Here is a 26,308-nt window from a genome sequence, read left to right on the forward strand (position 1 = left end):
GTCTGGGCCGCTGATGGGGGTGAACAGCTGGGTACACATGCCCAGGGGATGTGGCAAAGTCTCAGAGGCTCCAGTTCACTTCCCCAGGAGGCTCAGCTTTCGGGTGGCAGCCTTTGCCACTGTCTCACCCTGTTAGCCTCAATTGGCTCTTCCCTCATTCAGATACATCCAGCAAATAGCACGCAGCACCTTCTCTGTACCAGGTGTCTGGACCAGGCACCATGCTGGGCACTGGGTTATTGACATGAAGCAGATTCAAAAAGAAAAAAGAGAGAGAGAGAAGAAACAAAAGAAACAGTTTACATATATATATATATATATATATATATATATATATATACTTACATATCGCTGGTTTGTGAAATCTGAGTCTGACGGTACATTCGTCAGCCACCTCGCAGCCTTGTTGGAGAGCTGGTCCTGCTTCTTGCCTAATACCTTTCCCCGTTCTCCTACCGTTCCATGTCAGAGGCTTTATCTAGAGCTCCTGAGCTCCCTTTGAAAAGCCTGATTTGCTCTGCAGAGCAAGAAAAGGCCTCTCAGGGCAGCCCGTGACCTGTGGGTCCAACACACTGTCTCCCTCGCCTAACTCTTCTTCCCTCCCTGAGTGACCATTCCTCACGGGCGGTTATTTCCAAGGCGCGGGGCGGTTCCAGAGTCCCCTTGAGGCTGGCGGATAATGATGCAGCTGCAGTTCCAGGGACTGAGCACTTCACAGTCCTTCCAGGATCTTGCCTCGGCCTGTCCCAACATCCCTGCCAAGCCCTTGGCTCTGTGGCTACTGGATTCTGAGTCTCTGTCTTTTATGCTCAGTCACTGATCCTGGGAGCTGGGGTTTCTGGGCAGTGGAGACCCAGCTTCACATCAAGGACAGAGAATAGGCTCTGAAGTTGAAAGGTCTTGATTTCTGTCCTGACCTGGCTACTTACAAACTGTGTTCCTTTGGGGTAAATCACTTCCCTCCCTGGGACTCCTGACCTGCAAAATTGGAGGGCATTACCTAGATTTCTGGATGGTTTTGAAAAATCAGGAAGAAACTGTATGAAAGCAGAGGATACCAAGAAAGTATCGTACAGACATCAGTTGTCCTGGAAAGGTGCTGCCGTCACTCTCCCCTCTTAGAGCCGGGAGGGAAGTGTGGCTGAGCTTCCTCCCAGGACTCGATGCGGGGCTGCCTGCCAGGAGATCAGAGTTAGGACGGTCAGGGGTTGCTTCTCCTCTTCAGGTTGGAGGCCCTGTGCAGGTGCGCTTCCTGTTTCCTCCTCTGGGTGAGAGGAGCAGCTCCAGCTGCCCTCCCCTCCACCCCGACCCCCTCGCACTTCTCAACTGCCTTGATCTGATGAGGCCGTTTGTCAGGGCGGCTCTCATCTGCCAGGGTGGCTCTCGTCTGCAGGGCTGTGGTAACTGAGTACTCAGCCAAGGGTCTTCTCTAGGATCTGCCACGGGCCGAGATGAGACAGGAAGGCACGGAGGCTCCCCGGTCCCTGAATCAGGGGTCCCTGAGGGCGTTCCCCTGCAGAGTCATTCAGAAGGGCCAGCTCCAAGAGCCCGAGGGCAGTCTGGAAGGGCTCCTCAAGGACGATAGCTTGCACAAGTAGGCGCTGGGGCATGGGGACACGGGGGTGGGGTGGGTTGAGGTGGGGGACAGGCTGTGTTTCTGTCTTTGGAGAAGAGGGAGGCTGAGGCTTGGTTCCTCTGAAATCTGACACTTTAGGTCCCTGAAACTCTGAGGATGGGTGTTTCCCAGGGAGTTCAAAAGTAGAAGATGGGGCCTCAGTAAAGGGGTACATTCTTCATGACTTCTTGGTCTCATGGTAGCTTAGCCAGGTTTGCTGGGCAGTGGTCTCAGGAGGCCAGGTCACTGCAGGGGAAGGAGTACACAGTTGGCAGCCGGGAGCTTGGGTGTCTTCATTCTTGCTCTGTCTTTCCTCCTCTACCAGGTGACCTTGGGCAAATCATTTGACCTTGCTAGGCCTCCATCTCTGCATCTGTAAAATGGGGATCATTCTTGTCTCCTTGCTTACTTTCACAAGATTGCTCTGAGACTCCAGTGCAAGACTATATGAGACAGCATTTTGAAAAAGATGACTAATAGATGCAGATAAAAGGGATTTATATTACGAGGGGCTAACATTGTCGAAAGATAGGTGCTCTGCATGTTATTTCCTTTAATTAATTCAATCCTTAGCACCTTGCAAGGGAAATGAGGTTTTCCCAGAGGCTCAGGGAAAGCACAAGGCCGTAGATCTCATAAGAGGCAAGCTGGGACTCCACCCAGGTCTGAATTCAAGGCTTGTGTCCTTCTGCTACACATGCAGTTACTTTTGGGGATTGCCCCTGTGGCCACCGCTTCCATCTGAAATTCCAGAAGCAAAGTATATTTGTTGCCAGCCAGGTTCTGGGAAGCTCACCAACTAGTTCTGGAAACAAACAAGTACAGGACTACTTTGGTGGGAGAGGGAGAGGAGAGGATTCTTTCTGCCTGGTGGCACTGGTGTCACCAGGAAGCTGGATATAGGTAGCTTCCAGGGACGTGTTTGGTTTGGCCATGCCACATGGCTTGTGGGATCTTAGTTCCCCAACCAGTGTCCTCTTGCTGGCTACTTTCTGGCCCTCTGGGACGTGGGCCCTCACTGACAAACTGAGACCTTAATGGGAGACCTGCCGGTAACCCCACGCCGCCCCATCTGTCCAGGTGCACCCCCAGGATGCTGCCTCACTGCTTCACCTTGGCTAGTGGTCAGGTCCGCCTCCTTTTTCTCACAATGTACAGGGCAGAGCCTGTTCTGGGGCAGGCCTCCAATCTTCTGGGAGAGAGGAGCAGGGCAGAGAACCAACGAGCAGGGCTGGGTCCTGGCTGACCGCCTGCCTCTGCTCCTGACACTGTCTTGACCACACCCCCTCCCAGGCTGAGTCACTCTAGTGATCCCTGCCCCTCCCCCTCCCCCTCCCTCCCACAACACCTCCTACCCCAGGGGCCATGCATGACTGGTCGGCCTTAGCTGGGGCCGCTGCCTTCCCCCGTTTTCTTTTCCTTCTCTGAATTTGTGGAGTCTGTAGACTTGCTAATGATCCCAGAATCTTAGGCCAGGAAAAGAGCCTATGGCTTTTCTAATTAGTGGTCTCTCTGGCCTGAGTTTCTAATAATCTGTTAGCTCATCCCGGCCCAGCTTGTACGGTGGTCACCCTGTTGGGCCTCTTACAGCACTGGTGGGGCATGTGGGAGGCTCCAGATAAATGCTCTTTCTGTTGTGTTTTCTAGCAGTGAGTCAGCAGGAGGCGGGGTCAGGGACAGGGACCAGGGCTTCTTTCCTTTTTGTGGGTCCTTGAGGACCAACTGTGAGTGTTCTTAACTCCCCCTCCCGGAAGGTTTCCCAGACTGCTTGGAGATTCCCCACTTCTGCTCATTTACTCACCATGTTTCACATGTGCCACATTCCAGAAATATACAGGTGAATAAAATGTGGACGCTGAAAAAGAAAATAAACTGCAGAACAGGTTGGAGGGAGCGGGTCAATAGCTATTAATTGTTGAGTACTTAAATACCAGACCGTGCTAGCCCTTTTAAAATATACTATTTCATTTAACTTTCACAACAATCCAGCAACTTCCCATTTTACAGATGGTAAGGTCACAGGGCTGGTAAATAGTGGAGCTGGATGGGAACTTGAGATTGAGTCTGAATTCCACTGAGCTCCAGGGGCACAGAGGCCTCCTGGGAATTGACGGCTGAGGCAGCCGGTATGGAAGGGAGGGTGGGCAGAGGGCCGGGGTGTGCAAGGCCGGAGGCCTCGGAGTGCACAGATTCACGCTATTCCCAGCGCCCAGCCCCTCCTGACCACCTTCCCCCGCTCCCCGCACCCTCCACTTGCCTCTCTGGAGAAGCCCTCCCAGGCAGCATCACCTGGCTGTGGCCAGTAAGTTATCCTTGCCGCTTCTCAGAACCTCCCGGGCAAGCTGCCAACTCCAGTTGTCTTGGGTTGATTGATCCATCAAGAAATACCTCGAAGGTACTTCTCGAGTCCTGCCTTACTCCGCCCACAGTGTGTGGTGCTCAGAGCTCCAGGCCAGTAACCCAGAGCGGCAGCTTACCCTAAGGATCATGTGTGTTTCCTCACTGGGTTCTTTTTCTTAGCACCTGATTTATCTTCTTAATTATGTTTAGCTTTAAGCTAATGTTAAAATGAGCTTGCATTCGATAATTTTCACTAATTAACACCAACTTAGTGCAGGGGAAGTCATCCCAGAAGCATGCCGTGGGGCAGGGAAAAGCTGGCCTAGGATCTTAAAAAGATATTGCTCTTCTTACTGCCTGGCAGATCACATATGGTTCTTCACGGCTGAATTAGTTGACCTTACTCACATGGGTACAGTCTGTTCTCTGGAGAGCCGGCCCGAGTGTCCTTTGTATCACCCCTTCATCCACCTAGTTTGGGGAATGGGTGTCAAGAGTGCCTCATAAGGATGAGGGGTGGACAGGGAGTGAGCCCCGGTGGTGCACAGCAGAGTCGGGAACAGAGCTGGCACAGAGGCCAAGGGGTCTGGGAGGGGAAGTGGCCTGGCTGGCAGAGTTGGGCTCCAGTGGCTGCCAGTGCAGGAGGGAGCCTGGTGTTTAATGATGTCTAATTAGTGAGCCTGAAACAGTGTAACATGGCCTCAGACAGCTGGGAAGCCTCAGCTGACAAAGCGCAGATGCCCGGCTGGTGGGCTGGGGGCAGCCCGGCCTCGAGGCAGAGAACAAGACCCCAGTGGTCTTGGCTTCTGTCCTCTCGGTGGGCCAGGGCTCTGGTCTAGACTGCTTCCTCAGCCCCCCGAGAGAAGCCCCCTACTGCGGAGGTACTCTTTAGACATTCAGTGTGTGTCAGGCCCTGTGCAGGGTGGCATGACAGGTCTCTGCGCGCCCCCCCTCCACCATGTGCTCAGAGAGAGACAGGCCTGAGCAGGTGTGCCTTCTGGGAAGGGTACACACTGCCCTGGGGGCTGGGGGCCCAGGACGAGAATGAACCTGGGACAGCCTGGGGGAGGGTGAAGCAAGGGCCTCAACAGGGAAGGGATGTTCCCATCACCACAGGGAGACGGTGGCGACAGTGTGAGTTAAGCCGCCAGGGTGGGAGTTGCTGGGTGTGTTTGGAGAACGCAGAGGAGGTTATTGTCAAGGGAGGGAGTGGGTTGGAAGCACACGGAGGGTCTTTGGCCAGGCTGAACTCAGGCCGAGGGTTTGGGCAGGGAAACGGCACGATTAGGGTTGGGCTATTGGCTCCACCTGCCAAGAGCAGGGGACCGACCCCTAGTCTCCCATCATGCTGACGCTGAGCCCCACCCCCACCCTCCCACCGTGTGCCAGGCACTGTGGAGAGGAAGCACAGTGCCACATGCTCTCCAGGCGTCACTGCGTCACTGCGTCTCTGCATCCTCACAAGAACCATGAGTCAGCCTCACTTTACAGGGAGAGTTCCCAGGGGTCAAGTAACACCTGTGGTCTCACCGCCCCTGTGGGACTCCCGACTCCAAAGTCTGTGCTTCACCCACTGCAGGATGCTCCTGGACTTTGGGGATTCAGCTAAATGACTCTGGTGTCCCAGAGGTAGGAGGCTGCAAGGCGGGTGGGGCAGGGCCAGGCAGCGTCCGTGGGTGTTCCCCGGGCAGTCATGCAGGCCTCCTCTCCTGGGCTTTCCTCTCCTCTCTCACCCCAGGAAGCACAGACAGGAAGCTTAAGGTAAAGCTTTCTCGTCCAGTTGTTCACATCCCACCGGGGCAGAAATTGGATGGGGCCTGTTGCAGCCTTGATGACAAAAGAAAGCCTTTGCAGTGTGCCGGGTGAGTTGTCTCCATCCTCCAGCAGCACCTCTCCGTGCTCAGTGGCAGCCGTGCCAACTGGGTCCCGAGCCCACCTGGAGGTGCTCTCCACTCAGGCTGCAGTTTTCTTTCCTTTCTTTCTTTCTTTTTTCTTCTGGCCGCGCCTCATGGCCCCAACCAGGGGTTGAACCCAGGCCCTCGGCAGTGAAAGCTCAGAGTCCTAACCACTGGACCACCAGGGAATTCCCAGGGCTGCAGTTTTCTTAGCGGTGCGTTCCGTGCTCGGTGTGCGGGCACTGATGCCCAGCATCACTCGAGGGACAGTGCATTGTACGAACTTACTTACTCTTCCCTTGATTGAGCTGCCCTTCCCCTCAGTTCAAGTTTTGACCTTCCTGGAAGTGTAGTGTTGCCTGGGCGTTAATCACCATGTGCTGGACCTGCTGGACATGGTATCAGGCAAAGGAAAACATCTCTACCTTGACGTCTGGGGCTGGTGGGCAGCTCTGTGCTGCTGTCTCCCTGGGAGCTGCCTCCGAAGTGAGACCCCTTTGTTCTGGGTTCCATCAGAGGAGAGAAGGGGGTGCCGACGTGGACCCACAGCTCACAGCAGTCCAGGCACTGTGTTCCTTGTGCCGCTGCATTATCTCATTTAAAACTCAGAACAACCCTGAAGGGACCACCTCCCCGTTTTAAAATGAGGAAATGGAGACTTAGATTAAATTACTCACTCAAGGCCCCACAACCAGTGAGACTTTCCGCTTCCAGAGAGTAGATTCTCTTCCCAACGCTGGCCGTCACTCAAAGTGTGATCCTTCCACCACCTGCCTTCAGATCACCTGCCTTCAGATCACCTGAGGGGGAGGGTGTTGTTAAAATGCGTTTCCAGGGGTCCAGGGGCCGCTGAGTCAGACTCTCTGAGGATGGGGCCCTAGCGTCCGCACATTCAGCGGGCACGCCCCGCCCCGCCCCCCACCAGCTGATCCTCTACAGGCTCGAGTTTGACAGCCACTGCCCTGGAGACCTAGATCGCTCGCTGGGGAAATCAGAGAAGGCGATCTACAGCTGGGGATGTGTGAGCCGGGTGCTGGCTGGCCTGCCCAGAACTGGCTCCCCTGGGCTGCCAGACAGATGGACCTTCTGGGAGGCAGCAGCTGACCAGTTTGCCCAGGTGCTGCCCTTCCTACCCCAAGGCACCTTAGGGCTGGAGGTGTGGGCATTTGGCCCCATTCACCTGGTTTGGTGATAGCCCCTCAAAACCGCACAGCTTTTTCATGGGATTTCGTGGGCATGATCTCATCTGAAACCCCCAACGGCCCTAGGAGGCAGGCAGGGCAGGTATGGGAGGTAAAAGTCAGGCCCCAGGCTTACATGGGTAATCAGTGGGCAAGTGGGGACTGGAGTTGCCCATGTGGGCTCCCCTCCCTCCCTCCCTCCCTCCCCAGGAAAAAGTGACCATCTCCAGCACATACCTGCCAGGAGCGTGCCTGGCCTGGGGCCTCTTGCCTTTTCCCCACAGTGGCGCTGAGCGAGACGGGGGTCTTTGTCAGCAGCAGCCACGCCCACCCCGGTGCCTAAGCTCCACGTCAGCAGAGCTGGGGAAACCAGTGACCGAGAGGGTGGTATCGTCCGGCTCTATGGATGTATCCTGGTTTTGTGTGACCAGAAGTGACCTCAGGTCCTAGCCAGAGTAGATGTCCCCAGAGCCTCCCACGACCACATCATCTGGGGGTGACAGCTCTGGACTAGGGTCAGAAGCCTGGGCTTTATTTAATCCCACCTTTGCCAAGACCCAGCTGGGTAACTTAACCTTGGGGCTGGGCTCTAGCTGATACATTTCCTCCCAGCTCTGAGGTTCTGCCCATCTGGAATGTCCTTCAGTGCAGGTGCCGAGTGCAGAGATGCAGCCTGTGCCTGCACTGCAGCCTGGCCCAGGGGCTTTGTAGGGCTGACTTGCAGCCCGTGCTCCACTTGCTGGCTTGCATTCCATCACAGGGAGGACGGGTACCCTTTCATAATCTGCACAGAGGCGCTGGCTGTATGTGCTGGTGGCAGCTCTGCTTCCTGGTCTGATGTTCTTGGCGTGGACTTTGACCCCTTGGTAAAGTACTATCCTCAGTAATGGGCTGGCTGCCCCTTCAAGACCTTGGGTGGGTGGAACAGAGGAAGACCAGACCGGGGACTGGCGCTCAGGTCGCAGTCCCAAAAGGCGCCCACTTCCTTTCCCTTCTCTGTGCCCTTGAGGAAGAGCTTCAACTCTGCCTTCCAGCAGGATGGTCTAACCGGGAGTCTTGCGCAGCATTCTTTTTTTTTTTTTTTTGTCCCTCCACCAAAATGTCTAGTCATTAATGAAATAAAAGAGTTAACAACAAAGCTACGTCCACAGCCCGCAAATAAAACAGTAGACGTGAAACACCCTCCATGTAGACATTCATTCCACAAAATGTCCCCTGAGGGTGGAGATTCTGAGAGAAGTCAGATGGTCCCTGCCATCCGGGAGCCCACAGCCCAGTAAGGGACAGAGACATTCAGCAGATGTTACAATAAAATGTCAAGGACCTCTGTTATGTACCCGGAACACAACGTGGGCAGGAAGCAGGGAGTGGTGAACAATATTGGGTGGGGAGAAGTTCAGGAAATTCTTACCTGTGTCTTGAAAGATGCGTAGATGTTTCACAGGAGTACAGGAGGGGTAGGAACAGAAGAACTGGAAACTGCCTGGTGTGTGCAGTTGTTCTCAAAAGGGGGTGGGGAGTTGATGCAGTTTTGCCCCCAGGAGATATTTATCGATGTCTACAAACATTTTTCGTTGTCACCAGTGGGGGTGGCGCTGCTGGCATGCTGCTAAGCACCCTGCGATGTACAGGACAGCCCCCCACAGCAAGGAATACTGTCCCTGGATCCCTGGAAGTCCCACAGTGGAGAAACCCTGAGTTAGGGTAACTGCAGGTCATCCTGCACGGCTGAAAACAAGGGGCAGACGTGAGATGGTCCGAGATGAAGCTGGAGAGGAGGAAAGGGGCCATCATAAGGCCCTTCAATGCCAAGTTAAGGAGTTTGGCTGTGGGACCCACCACTTCATCAGTCTGTTGTTTTGGCAGGGTCACTGCTACGGAGAAGGAATTGGAGCACAGAGATGGAGGAGAGACTAGTTAGGAAACTATTCCAGAAGTTCAGTGAGAAATGAGGGGGGCCCGAGCGAGGGCAGCAGTGCAGTAGGAACAGAACGGAGCTGACCCAGAGAAGGCGCACAGAGGAGGACCTGCTGGCGTCGGTGGCCGATTGGATTTGGTCGTGGGGAGGAGGAGGAGGCCAGCAGACTCGGGCTTCTGGCCCGGATGACCTAGAGGACGTTGGCTTTGGAAGGGCCTCCAGGGCAGGCTGGTGAGCATAGCTCTGTGGCGAGGAGACTGGCAGTGCGGTGGCCATCCAGACTGGGTCATCCAAACACACCAGGGGTGTCAGTCCCCAGCTGTCTTTTTTTTTTTTTAATAAATTTATTATTTAGTTATTTTTGGCTGTGTTGGGTCTTCATTGCTGCACACAGGCTTTCTCTAGTTGCGGCGAGCGGGGGCTACTCTTTGTAGCGGTGCGTGGGCTTCTCATGTCCTGGCTTCTCTTGTAGCGGAGCACGGGCTCTAGCCGCGCGCGCTTCAGTAGTTGCGGCACGTGGGCTCAGTAGTTGTGGCTCGTGGGCTCTAGAGCTCAGGCTCAGTAGTTGTGGTGCACGGGCTTAGTTGCTCCGCTGCATGTGGGATCTTCCCAGGCCAGGGCACGAACCCGTGTCCCTTGCATTGGCAGGTGGATTCTTAACCACTGTGCTACTAGGAAAGCCCCTCCCTGGCTGTCTTGAGTGGAGTTCCTGCGGAGTGCACGGGGAAGGTGGAGTCCTTTTCGTTAATTTCGTTAATCTAATGGTAGTTAAGGAGTCCAGGAAGAGAATCTGAAAAGATGGCAGCTTAATTAAAGGTAAGTGACAGATGGAGGGGAATTCAGAGGTTCCCTAACACACCCCTGTTGCCCCACCCCACCACTGAGGCTGAACATCAAAGGAGGAGATGGTAAGCTAACCAAACACCTGATGAGAAGTGTTACAACATCAGAACTGCTTTGCCAGAGCCTGCGACATCTTCTAAAAACTCCTGCCACCTCAAATTAACCTCTCTCCCCAGGTGCCGCACGTCAGTGGGTAACCAGGTAAAGGAGCCTGCCGGGAGGCCAGGGGATGACTTTTCCCTCCTGATGAAATCCGGCTCCCCGGGTTCTGTGCCTTTGATGTCTCTCTTATAAAACCTGATTTTCCATTTATACTGGGAGCCTTGAAGTTAGATTTGGCCCGTAGGATCACGTGGCACATTAAACACCAGAGCGGAGGGAGTGGGGAGCTGGTTTTCCTGGGCCTGATGCCGTGGATCCTAATGTCAAGCAGGGCCTCAGAGACCAAAGCGGAGGGTAATTATCACCACTCCTCCACAACGAGATTGCGGGAGTCAGCGAGCAATTGATTTTTTCCTACTACAGATATTTCACTGCTTAATTGGTAGTGACACAGATGGCTGGCTCTGACCAGGGCGCCGCAGACCAAGCCTCCCGAAAGCAGGGCCCCTGGGGACATCTCTCCCTCTAGTCTGTGATGCTCTCACAGCACATCCTCTGTCGGGTGGGGGTGAGGGCGAGCAGGCTCCCTGCACTTTCAATTACAAAACAAAAGCAAGAGTGAATCCAGAAGCGCTTTCCTGAGCCAGTGAAGCCCTCCCCAGCGACATACTGAGTGTCAGCTTTGAGCTGGACACTGTGGAGAGTCTGGAAATGAGCAAACAGTAGACTCTGGCCTCAGGCAGCAGTTGGGAGCTATCAGGAGGCCTCTGAGGTGGTGCGAGCTGTGTTCTGCTGGAATGAAGCCTAAAGTGGATTGTTAAAACCCTCCGTGATCCAGCCCCACCCCGTTGTCCTTACGCTACATCTACCCTGAACTGTTCCAGGCCAATTGTTTTTTGTTTGTTTGTCTGTTTGTTTTGGACCTCAAGTGCAGAGCTGATTGTGAGCCTCAGTTCATGGTCCGCTGCCATCGTCAATCCAGGGAAGGCCCCTCTTATTTTACTCTGTCCTTCCCTCCCGTCCCTTTCTCCTTCCATAGGCAGCCACCCTCCTATATTCAGTGTATGTCCTTGGACACGTCCATATCCTTGAAAAACGTGCAGGGTTATTTTGTGTAGTGTGTTTTTATTTACATAAATGGTATTAGGCTATAGATCTCTATCTCTAACATTCATCTTAAAAAGAACTACCCAGGTTCTGCACATGGAACTCGTTCATTGTTTCTGTCTGCTGCAGAGCACTCTGTCCTGAGCATCCCTCACATTCTCCACATCCGTTCTGCTAGAGATGGACATCCAAGTTGCTGCCAACTCCTTGCTATCCCGAAGAAAGCTACAGTGAATGTCTTTGTTCCTGCCCCCTTATAGACCTGTGCGAAGATCCAAGAGGTTCCCTGGGTGTGTGGCCAAGAGTAGCATTGCTGGCTTCCAGGCATGCACAACCTTAAATCCACGGAGCTCTGCCCCTTGCCCTAAGAAACAGCTGTACCAGTGCTCCCTCCCACCCTCAGTGAATGAGGGTTCCCCTTTCCTCACACGCCAACATTTAGGACTATCCAACTTTCTAGTTTTTAGTTCATGTTATAGTTGTAAAGTGGTGTCTCTCTTATCTCATTGCTTTTTTAAAATTTATTTTAAATTTTTTATACAATTTTTAAAGGTTACACTTCATGTGCAGTTATTACTGTCTCTTTGCTTTAATTTGAATCTTTCTGCTTACTAATGAGGTCTGCTTCTCTTTACATACTTATTAGCCATTCAGGTATCTCCTCTAGGAATTGCCTATTCATATCCTTTGCCCATTATTCTAATTAGTTTTCTGTCTTTTTCTTGCTGATGTGCAGGCATCTCTTGTGTATTATTAGTTCCTTTTGGTTGTAGACATTGCAGATATCTTCTCCCTGTCAGTTATCTTTGTTGACATCTTTCTTTGAACAGAAAATCCCTAATTTGCCAAATGCCTCATTTAAATTTTTATTTGTCTTATGATTCATGCTTTTGGAATCTTAAGAAATCCTATCTTACCTATGCCATGAAGATATTTTCCTATATTTCATGAATTCCTTTATTAGTTGTATCTTCTGCATTTAGGTATACAGCCTACCTGAAATTCACCTTTATATATGGTGTGAGGTAGGGATCCATTTAATTTTTCTCCATTTAGTATGCCAATTGTCCCAATAGCATCTACTAAACAGCATCCTTTCTCCACTGAGTTGTGATTCTGCCTTAAAGTTAAGACTTTAAGTTGAAGTTTTATGTATGTGTGTAGGTACCTATATATTTCTGGTCTCTCTATTCTGTCCCATGGTCTATTTGTCAGTTCCTATCTCAGTATCGCAATTCTTCTTAATTTGGCTCTGCAGTATGTCTTACTGTCTAGTAGGACAAGTGTCCCCTTTTAGCTTTTCTTTTTCAAAATTGACTTAGCTATTTGAATCTTCATTCTTCCTCACATCTTAGAAATATTTGAACTCCTCAAAAAATTTTACTGACCATTCATTGGAATTGCATGGGATTTTATTAATATGAGGAGAACTGGATTTTTAAAACATTAAATCATGTTATCCATGAACACAATTTATCTTTTCATTTATTCAAATATTTGTAACTGTCCTTTAATAGAGTTTTCTAAATTTCTCCATAAAGGTATTAATTCCTAAATACTATGTGCTTAAGTTGCAATTTTGAATGGACCTTCTTTTCTTTTCTTTTTTTAATTTGGTTATTGCTGTAGTAGAAGAATGCTATTGGTTTTTGTAAGTTTTTCTTGTATCTGGCAATCTTGCCAAATTCTCCTATTACTTCTGATAGTTTTTCTCTGCATTCTTCTGTTTTTTGTTTTTTTTTAAAATATCATCCTTAAATACTGGTAGTTTTGTCTCTTCTAATCCTTCTGTCTCATTTCTTTTTCTTGTCATGTTGCATTGGTCAGGACCACCAATACTTTGTTGAACAGCAGTGGTGATCAGTGAATATTCTTGACTTGCTTAAGACTTAAAGGGAATGCAACTTTAAGTACGTTTCATGAGGGTTTTTAGTAGATAGCCTTTATGACATTAAGGAAGGTCCCATCTATTCCTAGTTTTTTGAGAGTTTTAATCACAAATAGTGTTATCAAATACTTTTTTAAAACTTATCAAGATAATATATGATTTTCCCTCTTTGACACTATAAATTGATATGTTTCTGATGTTGAATAATCCTTTCATTTTTAGGATAACCTTGCTTGATTATGCTGTATTATATTTAATTTACTTTTTAAAAAACTGAACTATAGTTGATATGTTTAATTCACTTTTTTTTTTTTTTTTTTTTTTTTGCGGTACGCGGGCCTCTCACCGTTGTGGCCTCTCCCGTTGCGGAGCACAGGCTCCGGACACACAGGCTCAGTGGCCATGGCTCACGGGCCTAGCCGCTCCACGGCATGTGAGATCCTCCCGGACCAGGGCACGAACCCATGTCCCCCGCATCAGCAGGCGGACTCTCAACCACTGCACCACTAGGGAAGCCCTGTTTAATTCACTTTTAATGACTTACCCATGTCAATTTCCTTTTCAAAGTCATCAATGTGTAAATATTCCTAGTCTTTTTACCATTTCTTAAATAGTAAGAATTTCTTAAAAAGTAAATATATCTGTAGTTATTTCTCTTTCTTCATTCAGTATTTTATTTGCATCTCCTCTGTTTTTGTCAGTCATGCCTGTCCTCAGTTTCTTTGCTTGTGCTGTTTTCTTTGCCTGAAATGTTCACCTCCTAGGCCCCTGGTAGCCCATGTGGCACCTGTGCGCAGATTAGGAAAAGGCATCTCTTCCTCAGGCAGGCACAGCTCCCACTCACCCCCATCAGCCCAGTGCCTGTGTGCAGTGCACAACCTGCATACCCATGCATGGCAGCCCTGCCCACTTCCCTGCTTGGTTTTATTCCCTGCTCGATTTTATTCCCTGCTCATTTCTCATGGCACCCAAGGCTGCCCATTCTTCAGGTTTCAGCTTCCTCAGTGAAACCTTTCCTGTTCTCCCCTGCTGAAAGTAATCTTTCAATCTTCCCCCTCCCTAAGTCCCTCCTTCTCTTCCTACCACCCCTCCTTAGAACTCACATCACACATCATTTGTGCATCTCTTAAGGCATTTATCTCGTTTTACCTTATATCTTATTATTTTGTGCGAATGTTATGATTCCAACTGGATTAACCCCTTGAAGTTAGGGACTATAGTTTGTCCTTAGATCCTCCCTCTGCCTGTGGGGCTTTGTAAATGTTACTTGTATGAATGATTGGGTATTAAATGTAGGAGGTAAGAAGGGCCTTATGTGATACTGTGTAAATGGTGTTGGGGGTGGTCTTTAGAGGCAGAGGTAATGGCAGAGCACACGTGAAGGTGACGGTGATTGTGATGGTGATGATGGTGATGGAGGATACACTTATTGAGCTTAACATGTGCCGGCACCGTGCTAAACGCTTTCACAGTTTGCTTCTCTAAGCCTTCTCAACAACCCTTTGAGACAGGTGCTACTATGAGCTCGATTTTGCTGCCAAGGAAGCTGGGGCACTGATGAGTCAGCAGTGGAGTTAGTGAACCAGGCCTGGTCTGCCTGGCTTCAGCGTTCGGGCTTTCAGTTACAACGACAAGCAGACTCCTTCGACCATACAATGGTTACCATTTATTGAAGACTTACCTACATGTCAGGCATTGTTGATGCTTACAGATGTTATTTCTAATCCTGATGCCAAATGTATCAAGTACAGAGTATCCCCACTTTGCAGATGAGGAAACAGAGGCTCATCAAAGTTAAGGGATTTGCCTAAGGTTACATAAATAGAAAGTGGTTATAATCAGATCTCTCTGACCCCAAAGCACATACTTTCCTCTGCATCATGGGCACAGTGCTTGGGGCCAACAAGAACACCCTGCCTCTGGAGCAGAAGGTTTGTGTAGGAAAGTGGAGGAGGCTGAGGTCAGAAAGGCAAATCTGCCTCAGGCTGCGGAAGGCCTCGCCTTCCAGGATGGATAATCAAGGCTGGCTTTTGGAAATCAAGGGTCCTAGGCAGGGACCTTGATTTGAGGATGAAGTGGGATGGTCTGGACACCTGGAGGCCAAGGGAGCCCGAGCTAACTGGAGCTCTGTCCGAATCTGTGCTCAGGGAAGCACAGGGCTTTGCACAGCTGCGGGGAGATCAAAGCACCCAGGTCTGCAAAGAAAGTTGTATCTGAGCAGATCTGCAGCTTGTGGAAATGGTCCATTTCATGCCTCTCAGTGACTGCAGCTCCTTGAACCTGCTTATTTCCCGAAGGCACCAGAACCAAATTTCCTCAGCCTCCTAGATCTCCACTGACGTGGCTTCTGAAGAGCTGCTGGAAAATCCCCAGGGTGGGTGGTGGGAATTTGCCAAGGATGAAGTACAAGCAGCATGGCCTGCACCGTCTGCACCATCTTCATTTCCCAGAGCAGGGAGCCCATCTCCCGCTCACATGTGCTCAGAGGTGGGTGGGGATGTGCAAAACCCAGGAGTGGTGCAGATGGCATTTTTGACTCTTGGCCAGCACTTACCCCAGCCCAGCTGGTCCTCTGCGGGCCGCAGTGTGACTCTGTATGTGTGTAGTCACCACGTGCCTCACTAGTGCCCTTCCCTGTCCAGGTCATTGCTGTGGTCATGGACCTCTTCACTGATGGTGAGATCTTCCAAGACATTGTGGATGCTGCCTCCAAGCGCCGCGTGCCAGTGTACATCATCCTGGACGAGGCGGGCGTGAAGTATTTCCTGGAGATGTGTCAGGGCCTGGAGCTCGCTGACTTCCGTATTCGGGTAAGTTGTATCACTGGGACTGGGGGTGGGAGGGGGGAAGGAAGTGGGATGGAGACTGCCTCTGCCCCTCCCTCTGCCTGCTCCCCAGTTCAGGGGCCCAGGTGAACAGCACTCTCAACCCCTTCCCTTCTGTCTAAAACCTTGCCTCATGGACGGATGGCCCTGACTGCACGACTGGCTTACGTCTTATCCCAAGGCTGCTGAGGCTAAGGAGGTAGCTGCAGCCTAGTCCCGGGCGCTCAGCCCGCAGAGTCACTGTCAGGGTTGAAGGCAGGGCTGTGTTTCTCTTCTGAAGAGCTTTGAGAGCAGACTGGGGCCACCCTGAGCCCGTCTGAGCCCAAGGCCAGATTTGCTGACTTCCTCAGGCCATAGGAAGCAGAGTCAGGGTCCCGTGGACAAGAGGATTCATCCTCCACCCACGCAGAGACTCAGCTTAGAGCCTCTAGGGCCCCAACCTGAGTGACAGTGCCTTTCTCCTCTTCTCAACAGAACATCCGTGTCCGCTCTGTGACAGGTGTTGGCTTTTACATGCCCATGGGGAAGATCAAGGGGACCCTGTCATCCAAGTTCCTAATGGTAGATGGTGATAAAGTAGCCACTGGATCCTACAGGTGAGTTGGGCCAGGTCAGAGAAGGGCCTGGGAGGCCTTTGTTCGTGGTCAGAAGTGTTCATGTTCAGAAAGATGCTGGACTGGAGCCTCCACAATCATGAGTTTAAGAGCTCTTGTCTATTCTGACAGCAAAGAATAGCCTCCTGGCCAGTCCCTTCCCTCAAACCTTCTGGCTAATGGATTATTCAAGAAAGAGTGTCAACTTTTGTTGAGCATTAAGCACTGCCTGCCTTGCATGGTCCACAACAGCTGGTTGCCTTTTGAGGCTGGAAGAGACCCGGGCACATGAAACAATTAATAAATGGCGTCAGTCCTCTTATGTGGTTGAAGTATGGGTTTTTGCAGAGGCTAGGTGCTCTAAAAATTCAGAGGAGAACTATTAAGGAATGGAATACTATTAACAGTAGTGGCAGCTATAGGTACTACTCATTAAATGTATGTTTGTGCCAGGTACTGAGCGAAACCTTTTATATTCGTTATTGGACTTTGAGCCTCACAGCAACTCTGTGGCTACACCTTACAAGCCCCATTTGACAAGGCACGCAGGGCAGAAAGCCGGTTTGAATCCAGACCTGACTTCTCTTGCCCTTGCCCTGCACCCACTGCCTGCTTTCTGCATTTGAGGCCAAGACCTGGACCAAGGGAGGATTTGGGTCTGTGGAGGGAGAGCACCCCAGCACGAAGGCAGCAAGGCATCCAGCCTCAGTGGTGGAGCAGGTCGGGCTGGGCAGTGGGGTTTGAGATGGGCTCACCGAGGGGCGGCTGGCAGGGCGAGGCTGCAGGCCCGGGCACATGTATGTTGCTTTTCTGTCCCCATGTTCCCAGATTCACCTGGAGTTCCTCCCATGTGGACAGGAACCTTCTCCTCCTACTGACGGGGCAGAACGTGGAGCCCTTCGACGTGGAGTTCCGGGAGCTGTACGCCATCTCCGAGGAGGTGGACTTGTACCAGCAGCTGGGCCTGGCAGGAGGCGCTGGCAGGCTGGGCCTCAACTACTCCTCCACTGTGGCTCGCAAGCTTATCAACCCCAAGTACACCCTGGTGACGGGCAGCCACCACCCACCCGGGGAGATGATGCGCTGGGCTGCCCGGCAGCAGCAGGAGGCCAGCCGCAATGCAGAGGGGCAGGAGGAGGGCAGCAAGGGCGGCGAGTCAGCACAGCGCCTGGAGAGTTTCCTGCACGACCTAGTCACGCTGGAGCAGGTGCTGCCCCCCGTGGAGCCCATTCTCTCGGGAGAGCCGAGTCGGAATGGCAGGGTGTTCTCCCACCTGCGTGTGGACCTGAAGCCCAGACCCCGGGAGGCCCTTGCCCAAAATGGCAGGGGAGAAGCTGCCAATGGGGAGGCCACCGCGGCCAAGGAGGGCAGGCGCTTCAGCAGCAGGTTCTTCAGCCGGCGGTCCAAGAGGCCCGCAGCGCCCAAGAGCACAGCCAGCGCCCCCTCCCCCGAGGCCCTGGCCGAAGCGGAGTTTATGGCGGGGAAGAGGCCCAACCAGGGCTCCAGTGGCGACGACGTCTCAGGTGAGCCCCTCCCACTGGGCCCAGGGCTCCTCAGGCCTCTGGCCCTGGTCCAGGAGCACTGCTGATTTTGTAAGAAGGCCGCCTCCCGGCAGGGAGAGCACATCAGCTCTGGGCCCTGTGGTCCTCAATTCCCATCCTGCTCTGGCCTTTGCCTGCGTGTGGCCTGGGGCCAGCCACTGCAGGCCGGAGTTTCAGTTTCCTCTTTTCTAAAAGGGGAAAGGGATGCCTGCCTCGCCCAGCTGTTCTGCGGATATGAAGTGCTCAGAACAGTGCTGGGCACGGAGTAGTCTGAGACTAGGGCTCTGACTCTAGGGCTTGTTCCAGCAAACCTTGTTCCTTGCTGGATCCGTTGCCGTCAGGATCTGACCTGCTCAAACACACCGCACCAATGCCCTGACCCACTTTTCCTTGTTTCTGTTGTAAGTAGTTTGACACGGCTCCTCCCTGTGTTTATTTGATCAGTGGTATTTGCCAGGCTGTTTACTTCTGGGAGAGATTGTTCCTGGTGGTGGCATCTTTCTGGCTGTCTCTCTGCCTTTATCTCTTTCTCTGGAACAGTCTCCAGAGTGGCCTTTTCTGGCTGGTGGTGACAGCCAGGGCCACTGCTGGCACCTTTTCTCATGTCGGCATTGCTGAGTCAAAGGGGTTTCCATGTTGGGGTGTCTCCCTCCATGGCTGTGGGGCTTTGCAGCGGTGAGGCTGGGCTCCCTGGCTGGCCAGGTAGGTAATGGCAGGGACTTACCTTGGGCAGCCTGAGTGCTCCCAGAATTCCTGTGTCCCTCAAGGCCCCAGCTTTGACCTGACATTGGCTGGAGTGCAAGTCTTCCCAAACACTGATGCCCCAGCCCTGCTAGAGAGCCTGACGCACTCAGTCTGTGCCTCTTAAAGTTAGGACAGGCCTGGAGTCTCCGAGAATTTGGGCACAGCAGCAGTGCCAGGGCTATAGCTGCATTTGGCCAGGAAGCATTTACTGAGCACCTCCATGTGCCGGGTCCTTCACTAGGTGCTCTCTCTCTCACTTGGCCCTCACAGGAACCACGGAGGTGGCAGATGGAAGCTCAGGGAGGTGAATTAAGTGGTCCCAGGGCACAGTAAGTGATAGTGGGGCCGGGACGCAAACCGAGGCCAGGGCCCGTGTCCTGTCAGGGAGGGGTAGCTGGGCCCGGCCCATCCCCCTGGGCTCCCTGGCTCCCCCAGCACCGGATGCTTCTGCTGCCCTGCACCTCTTGTTTGGAAGAAGGGTTGCCATGGTGAACACCTGGCAGGGAAGAGAGGGGGAGGGGCGAGCCCAACCACAAAAGGGGCTCTTTCCCACGTCCTGACTGGAGGTGAAGTAGAAGCTTTCTCTTCCTTCAGCCCCTCACCCTGAGGTGCTGTTTCCATAGAAACAAAAGGCCATTGTCTTATCCCTTCCTGCCTCCTTTGGTGAGTCTCAGCATCAGATTCCCCTGCTTGGATGACTTGAACAGGTCACTGACACTTCCGCTGCTCCCTGAGTGTTTGCATGGGGTGCCAGGAGCCAGCCAAACAGCCAGGGACAGTGCCCTGTACCAGCTCGTCTCCTGAGTGCCTGGCACCCAGAGAGAGAGAGTCAGAGACAGAGAGAGAAGGGCAAGTGCAAGAGTGCAGCGGTACGCACGAGGGATGGCCCACAAGGTCACCCTATTCCTGCTCCATCATAAGGAAACACAGCGTGGCCTCGTCCAGCACAGCCTCTGTGTACCTGGATGGGCATCCAGCCCTGAGGGCCTGGAATTCAAGTCCCTTAAGAGACCTTTCCTCTCCCTTCTGCTTTCTTCCCTCGAAGGCAGGGCAAGAAGCAGAGACTCCCCTCCCCAAAGCCCCTTTTTGTGGCCTCCAGCCTCCCGAACATTTGACTGGTTTAGTGCGTCCTCTCAGGCAGCAGCTTATCAGCAGGACTCTGTGTGCCAGAGGCTCATGTTCCTGGCAGCATGGGGGTCCCCAAGGTTGGAACTAGCAATCCTAGTACACTGGGAACCGTCATCTGGGAGGAAATCACTTTAGCTATTCCCTTAGGGCCCCATCCAGGGAAGGGATCCCTGTCCTACAGTGAATCCTACAGGGATCGTTCAGAGCATCATCAGGCCAGCCATCGGATGGATCTCAGCCCCCAGTACCTTGCTCCCCACACCTTGGACACATCCTTTCACCTCCCCGGGGCTGTTTCCTGGTTGAGAAGAGGAGGGGTTGATCCAGGGAGGGTTCAAGAGGCCCCTCTGAGCTCTGATTCTGACTGTCCTTTCTGTCCCTGCTGCCCTCTTGTGAAGGGAGAACCCAGGCCGATGACAGGGTGGGTAAAAGAGAGAAAAATAGAAAAGCTAAGAGCTGACAGCCTGTACAATTACTTGATAAGAAGTATATAGTTGTCAAACAGCATGCAAATTTTTGCAAACCCAAGTGTGGCCCTTGGGAGAACCTTCAGAAATCCCTTCCTTTGGGTCTGGCAGTCCAGCCGTGGGCAGCCAGGTGGTTTGAAGGCTCACAGCCCCCCCTACTGGTGGAAGCCAAGCACCCTCTCCTGGTTTTTCTCTCAGCGAAGTCCTTGCTCCTGCAATTGGCCCCTTTCCTGAGCCGGCCACTTGTGCCCATCCAGGAGCTCGGGACTCTGGGGCAGAGATCCAGCCTCAGGGACCAGCAGTCACTGGAGAGCCTTGTCAAAAGAGTGACGAGTCTGTCCCGCTCGGCTGGGCTCAGGAATCTGCATTTTAAACGAGCACCCCGAGCGTTTTCCCACATAGGGGTCCTCAGAGCAGCAGATTAGGTGACAGGGCTCTGCCCTCGGGGGCTGCCAGTTTGGGGGAGGGGGTTCCAGGTGATGTCCTGAAACCCCTCCTGGTCCCCCTGGGGAAATCCCTGGGACAAGGCCAACACTCTCGTGCACGGTAAGAGGAGGAAGAAAGGCACAGACTTTGGCTGAGCACCTGGCGTGTGCTGGGTAGACACGGTGCTAAATGCTCTCACCCAGAACCCACAGCCACCCTGCCTGATGACGTTGTTTCAAGACGAGACCCCAGAGGTGCAGAGAGGCGAGGCCCTGTGCCCACGGTCATGAGTGAGAAAAGGGCGGTGGGCTCTCCTGCCTCCCAGGGCCTGCCAGAGCGTTATGGCCATCTCTGGAAGGTTAGGGTTGACACCAGCTACCTATGTCTTTAAAGGCTGTTTGGAAGGGCCAGAGGCCTGAGTACCTGACTGGCTCCCCGCCCCCCGCCCCCACCCCCACCCCCGGTACGGAGGAAGAGGAGAGTGCCTCTGGGTCACCACCTTCCGAGGGCCCCTGAGCCCACACTTCTGTCCCCAGAGTTCTCTGAGGTGACTGCAGCCACAGTTGCCTTGCCAGAACTCTCCCAGGTTCCCCTGAGTGGTGCGTGGATGGGCCACCCTGGCTGGCAGTGTGGTCTGGCTCCTAGCGCCGTGCTCGCTGGCTCCTGGATTTGGGAACTTCAGATTTGCCTGTGTCATCCCTGGGGTGGAGGTCTCAGATCTCTCTCCTGGAAGGCTGGGCCCCTGCCTGGGATGGAAGGCTGGGGAGGTGCTGCCGGGGTTCAGAGCTCCGTAAGGGACCTGGGGGCCTTCAGCTCCAGGGTGAGCCTACTCAGCAGCTGTCTTGCCAAGACGGAGCTCCAGAACTCAGTGTCGCTCCTGAGGCCAGACCCCAGCGGATGTCCTCAGGCCGTGCTCGGATTCCATAAACCTGAGCACTGTTACCAGCCAAGGTCTCGGTCACATGGCACAGGAGAGGGGAGCTGAGTGGGCATCCTTCGAGGAGCTGATCCCACTGGGCTCCAGAGAAGAGGCAGGCGTCCTTAGTCTCGTTGGCAGATGTCAAAATCCCCTGCCCTGCTGGTCTCTCGGGCCTGGCTGCGGCTTCCGTCACCATCTAGGTGAGTGAGGGCATGTACGTCACCCAGTCACCACCCACTGATGCCACTGCAGTTGCTCTTGTTATTAGATTGGTATGAACCCTTACGTAGCTTGCTGCTGCCTGATCGTTCATTGTTTTCAACACATGTCTATCTGTGCGGTGTCTGCTCTGTGCCAGGCACTGTCCTAAATTCCTGGTGTAGCAGTGGACAAAGTGAGCTTGCCCCTGCTCTTATGTACTGGGAGGGGGACAGGGACAGCAAGGACCTTCTCCTGAAGAGTGATCAGGGAAGGCCTCTCTGACAAAGGGGCATTTGAGCAGAGACTTGAATGATGGGAAGCAGAGAACCATGTGGATATCCAGGGGAAGAATCTTCCAGAAAAGGGGAGTGTGAGGTCCTGAAGCCTATAGGGAGGTAGAGCTCACTGTCCTTGTGAGCCGTCTACACCACTGTCCCCTCTCCTGCCTGCCGAGCCGGACCAGCCAGGTCCTGACCGTCGGACCGGGGCCCGATGCTCCAGGCCTTCCTTGAGGCCGCCTCTCCTCCACTTCCCGCCCCCATGTCCAGTCTCACTTCTTCCTTTGAAGTTTGACTTTCTCTCATGAGCCTCCTTTGGGCCGCCCGTGCCACATACACTTTGTAAAAAGTAGAAATGTGGGGCTGTTGATAGATTCTCCTCCACTCATCTGAGCAGGTGTGATTGGCCACAGCGTGTGCTGCAGGCGGCAGCGGGCTCCGGTCTGTGCGCCACAGGAGGGGTGGGCTCGAGGGCTTGGTCCTCAGCCCGGCCTCCCGTCAGAGGCGTGGAGGTGAATTCTGAGCGAGAGGCCCGTGTCCAGGCTCGCATCCGGCCTCGGAGAGTGGGTGGGAGTGTGGGGAGCTGGCCGCAAACCTGCTCTGCCCCGGCTGCCCCCAGCCCATGCGGCCACTCCTCCCTGGCCTCTGGAGCCCAGAGGACTTTTCTCACCTGCCTCCAAAATTCTGCTGCCTCTGGGGAGAAACTCGGCATCTGCTTAGTAGGCCAAGCAAGTACAGCAAGCCGCTGAGGACAGGAAGTGGGGACGGACGTGTCCTGCGGCAGCCAGGGGACTGCGGCACGGGAAGGGCAGCGGAGGCAGCCTCAGCACCCGTGGAGGCTGACCCAGCTCCGGGCCCTTGGAGCCACAGGGAGGTGGGCATCACCGTCTGGCTCCCTTCCCACCTCATCGACGCTCTAGCTGCTCTCAGAACGGCCTCCAGGGAGGCTCAGCTGGACCCGCAGCAAGTCCCGAGGCCTGGGTCCCACTGGCCGGGCAGGGAAGGGCCCTACTCAGGCCTGTTCAGCGTCTCTCTTGCTAATGGCCCGGGAGAGGAGGCCAACACCACCTCCGTGAAATTCACAGCTGAGGTGATACGGGAAGGTGGTGTGAGTGCCGGGAGATGACCCTGGCCCTGGCGGTGTGGAGAGGAACCGGCAGGAAAGAGGTCAGCGGCCGCCCAGGAGACGGCGGCCAGCGCCCCAGGAGGACTCCCCGCAACAGACACGAGGCGCTGGTCTGAGGGCAGGAACACAGCCGGCCTCTGCTTGGGGTGTAAAGGCAGTGGACACGGATGGAAGGGGCCTGGGAAGAGGAGAGCTGTGTCTCTCCACCTCTTTCTTCTCGGTGAAGGGTGTGCCCCGCGCCCCTAAGCCTGGGGTCCGCGCCACCATGCCTGGCTCCCTCCAGGTCAGCCTAGTGGCCCCTCCTGAGGCACCGCTTTGCCCCTTCCACGTCGGTGGCCTGAGTGGTGGGAAGAGCTGAGATGGGGCTCGGCAGAGCAGGCAGTGGCGCAGGCGCTGCCCGGCTCTGGGGGCTACTGTCCCCACTGTCCCCCACTGTCAGGTCGGGCCGAGGATGCCCCCTTGCGGCAGGGCCACGCTGAGGGTCACTGACAGTGACTGCGGTCGCGCTTGTGAGCTGTGACGCAGCACAGGGTATTAGTAACTGGTGAATCGCCCCGTGAGGTCAGAAGATGGCAGATCCCTGATGCCCCAACCAGTGGTGGTCTTGCTGAGGCTGTCAGGACAGGGAGAATCTTTCCTTTTGCTCTTCTGAGGACCTGCTGACCTGGTTTCAGCAGCTTAGGAAGGAGACAGTGACCCAACCACCCAAATTTGCGGTGTGGGTGGTGCATAGTAGAGGGGCTGGAGGCCAGCCCAGGGAGCACTTTACCTACATCCTCCCCCGCCTGTGTCCCTTGTCTCTGCAGGTAAAACAAGTTCCAGTCCTGCCAAGGCCAGCAATTGTGTGATTTTGTGAGCTGCGGGCCAGCTGTTGGCAGGACCTGTGGATGCCCCCATCCTGTCCTGTGGAGACACAGGTCAAACCCTGCACCGATTTGCACATCGGACGCCTAGTGGCCTCCTGCCCCAGCAGCCTCCATCCTGGCCTCAGGGACCCTGTATCCCAGATGTGAGGGTCTACAGCATCTCAAGACAATCACACGCCTCCACAAGACTGTCGTGGCCGGGCAGGGGGTCACCCTTTGTTTACATGAAGTGGAAGCTTGACTAGCATCTGCTCTCCTTTATGCCCAGCCCCCTCCCTCCACTGGGCCAGCCTTGCCCTGCAGGCCCCCAGATGGGGTGAGTCCATGTCTTTCTACCTTAATGTGATGGGGTCTCCAGGGCAGCCCCAGCCCCCTGGCTTCTCCTTCCCTGGGCTTCCTGGTGCTGCTGGTCCCCCAAGAGGTTTGGGGGAACAGAAGGGACGAGGACAGGGCTCTGAGCCCGGGATCCAGTCTCGCTTGAGCTTCTGAACTCAAGGTGGAAGATGCAGCGAGGACGGCTGGGGGCTGGCTGCTGTGGCCTTCCTGGCCTGTCCCTCAGGCTCCTGCAGTAGACTCTGAATGCAGTAAGGGCAGAATTTGACCCTGCCATTTTGAGAGCCCTTGTGCTGAGGTCTCCTTTCCCTCCCCCAGCAGCATCCTGGCAGGCTCTGCCCTGGGTGGTCTGGGCCTCCTTGGCTATCGCCTGCTGCAAGCCCATCTGGCAGTTCTGCTCACGCCTTTACCTGAGGCGACTCCCTCCCGTTTTTTGCCTTGAGTTGCAGCCCAAAGTAGGGAGAGAGAGAGCCTGGCTGATGTTCTGGTGGTACTGGAGGCTGGGCCTTGTCACCAGGAGCGTTTGCCCTCCTCCCACCCCAGAGATGGCCCTCAGGCCCTTCACCAGCCAGGACTTATGTGCCTTCTCTAGTTATATGTCAGCCAAAGACCAGCCTTGGCCTTCTGCCAAAGTCAGACTGTCTTGAGGAGCCTCAGCCTCCCTGGCTTCTTAGGGACCTGGCCTAATTGCCATGACGCCAGGCCAGGAAGCCCAGCTGAAAATCGCACACCACCCCCTCTTCACACATGTGACTGAGAGGACCTGCGGAGAGAGTTCTTGAATGGACGGCCGGGAAACTGCCGAACCGCAGGCTCTGTGGCCGGCCTTGCTTCCGGCCAGGGGCCGGAGGCCTGGAGAGCCGGGGGCTGCAGTACCTGAGAAAGCACCACGCTCAGCCTCCTGCTTCTGAGCCAAACTCTCGTCCTCACATCTTTCCTTCTGCAAAACCCTGGGGCACCAGCAGCACCTTGGGGCGGGGCCCCGGTACCTGCTAGCGCCTGACGGGAGAGGGAGCAAGGGGACCAGCGAGCATCCTGAGAGGAGCCTGGTCTCCCCGCTGGGTGGTGGGAGGGGCAGGGGAAGGAAGGGTGAACCTGGTTCTTGGGGGGTGAGGGACCCTGACCCACCTCCATGAGCGTCTGTGAGGATTAAACCCTTGCTGGGAAGTGCTTCCTTATGCACCAAGGCCTGGTGATATGGCCCTGCTTGTTCTGGAGAGGAAGGGAGAGGGAGGTGGAAAACGAGGGGCAGGGGTTACACCTCATCTCAAAGTGTTTGGGTGGAGAGAGCACTCTTGGTGAGCAGAGTGGACACCTCTGGGGCAAGTGGGGAGGCCAGAGGAGGGGACCAGCTCCTAAGCGATTGTGCCTCGCCTGAGAGAGAAGCAGGCCCACGGAATCCCTTTCCCATCTCCTGACCCAAAGCAAGCCCGGTTCCTCCCCTGCCTTCACATGCAGGAGGCTCTGGACTGGAAGTTCCAAGTCGCTGCAGCCTTGAGCCTGGCTGGCTGTCCTGCCCCGGCTTCTCCCTGCACCAGCGTGGGGTCATTCTCACTCTCTTCAGAGAAACCAAGCAGGATGGGAGACCATGTGTTAAAAAGGAAGCAACGCAGTGCCACGGGAAGAGTGCTGGCCTGTGAGGTGGGGCACCTCTCCCCTTCCTTACAGAGGTTTCAGCGAGGTGGTCTCTGACCCCCTCCAGCTCTAAGATGCTCGGGAAGAGACGAGAGTCCAAAGGTGGCTGAGGATCCTGAAGACCTCAAATGCAGCTTGTCTGCCTAAACTCCAGCCCCTCCGTTCTGCCTCTCGGCTCCTCACTTTTTAGTGCGTCTGCCCTCTGTTCCAGCACTTGGCACATACTTTGTGAAATAGTCTCTCTGTCATCAAATCTCAAGGGGACATCTGGCCTTCCCAGTTGGATGGCAAGTTCAAGGATGGATCATGCCCTTGGTCCCTCTGCAGCAGCTTCCAC

General features: G+C 54.2%; 1 protein-coding gene across 2 annotated transcripts in view; it reads left to right on the forward strand.

Moving 5' to 3' along the window:
* The window catches only part of SACK1F (scaffolding CK1 anchoring protein F), a 29,699-nt gene extending 4,181 nt beyond the window's left edge, over positions 1-25,518 (forward strand). The window contains exons 2-5 of one of the 2 annotated variants that reach the window (XM_022597029.3): positions 15,532-15,699; positions 16,189-16,310; positions 17,136-17,830; positions 23,944-25,518. In XM_022597029.3, coding sequence (XP_022452737.2) covers positions 15,532-15,699; positions 16,189-16,310; positions 17,136-17,830; positions 23,944-23,993 — 1,035 coding nt within the window. In that variant the 3' untranslated portion in view covers positions 23,994-25,518. The remainder of the gene's footprint in view (positions 1-15,531; positions 15,700-16,188; positions 16,311-17,135; positions 17,831-23,943) is intronic. The other variant, XM_089920054.1, reaches the window with a different exon arrangement.
* The last annotated feature ends 790 nt before the right edge of the window (positions 25,519-26,308 follow it).

Source organism: Delphinapterus leucas, chromosome 11 (genome assembly GCF_059928025.1).
Source record: "Delphinapterus leucas isolate spDelLeu-1000000601 "Yukka" chromosome 11, BTC_Dleu_Yukka2, whole genome shotgun sequence".
Lineage (NCBI taxonomy): Eukaryota > Metazoa > Chordata > Mammalia > Artiodactyla > Monodontidae > Delphinapterus > Delphinapterus leucas.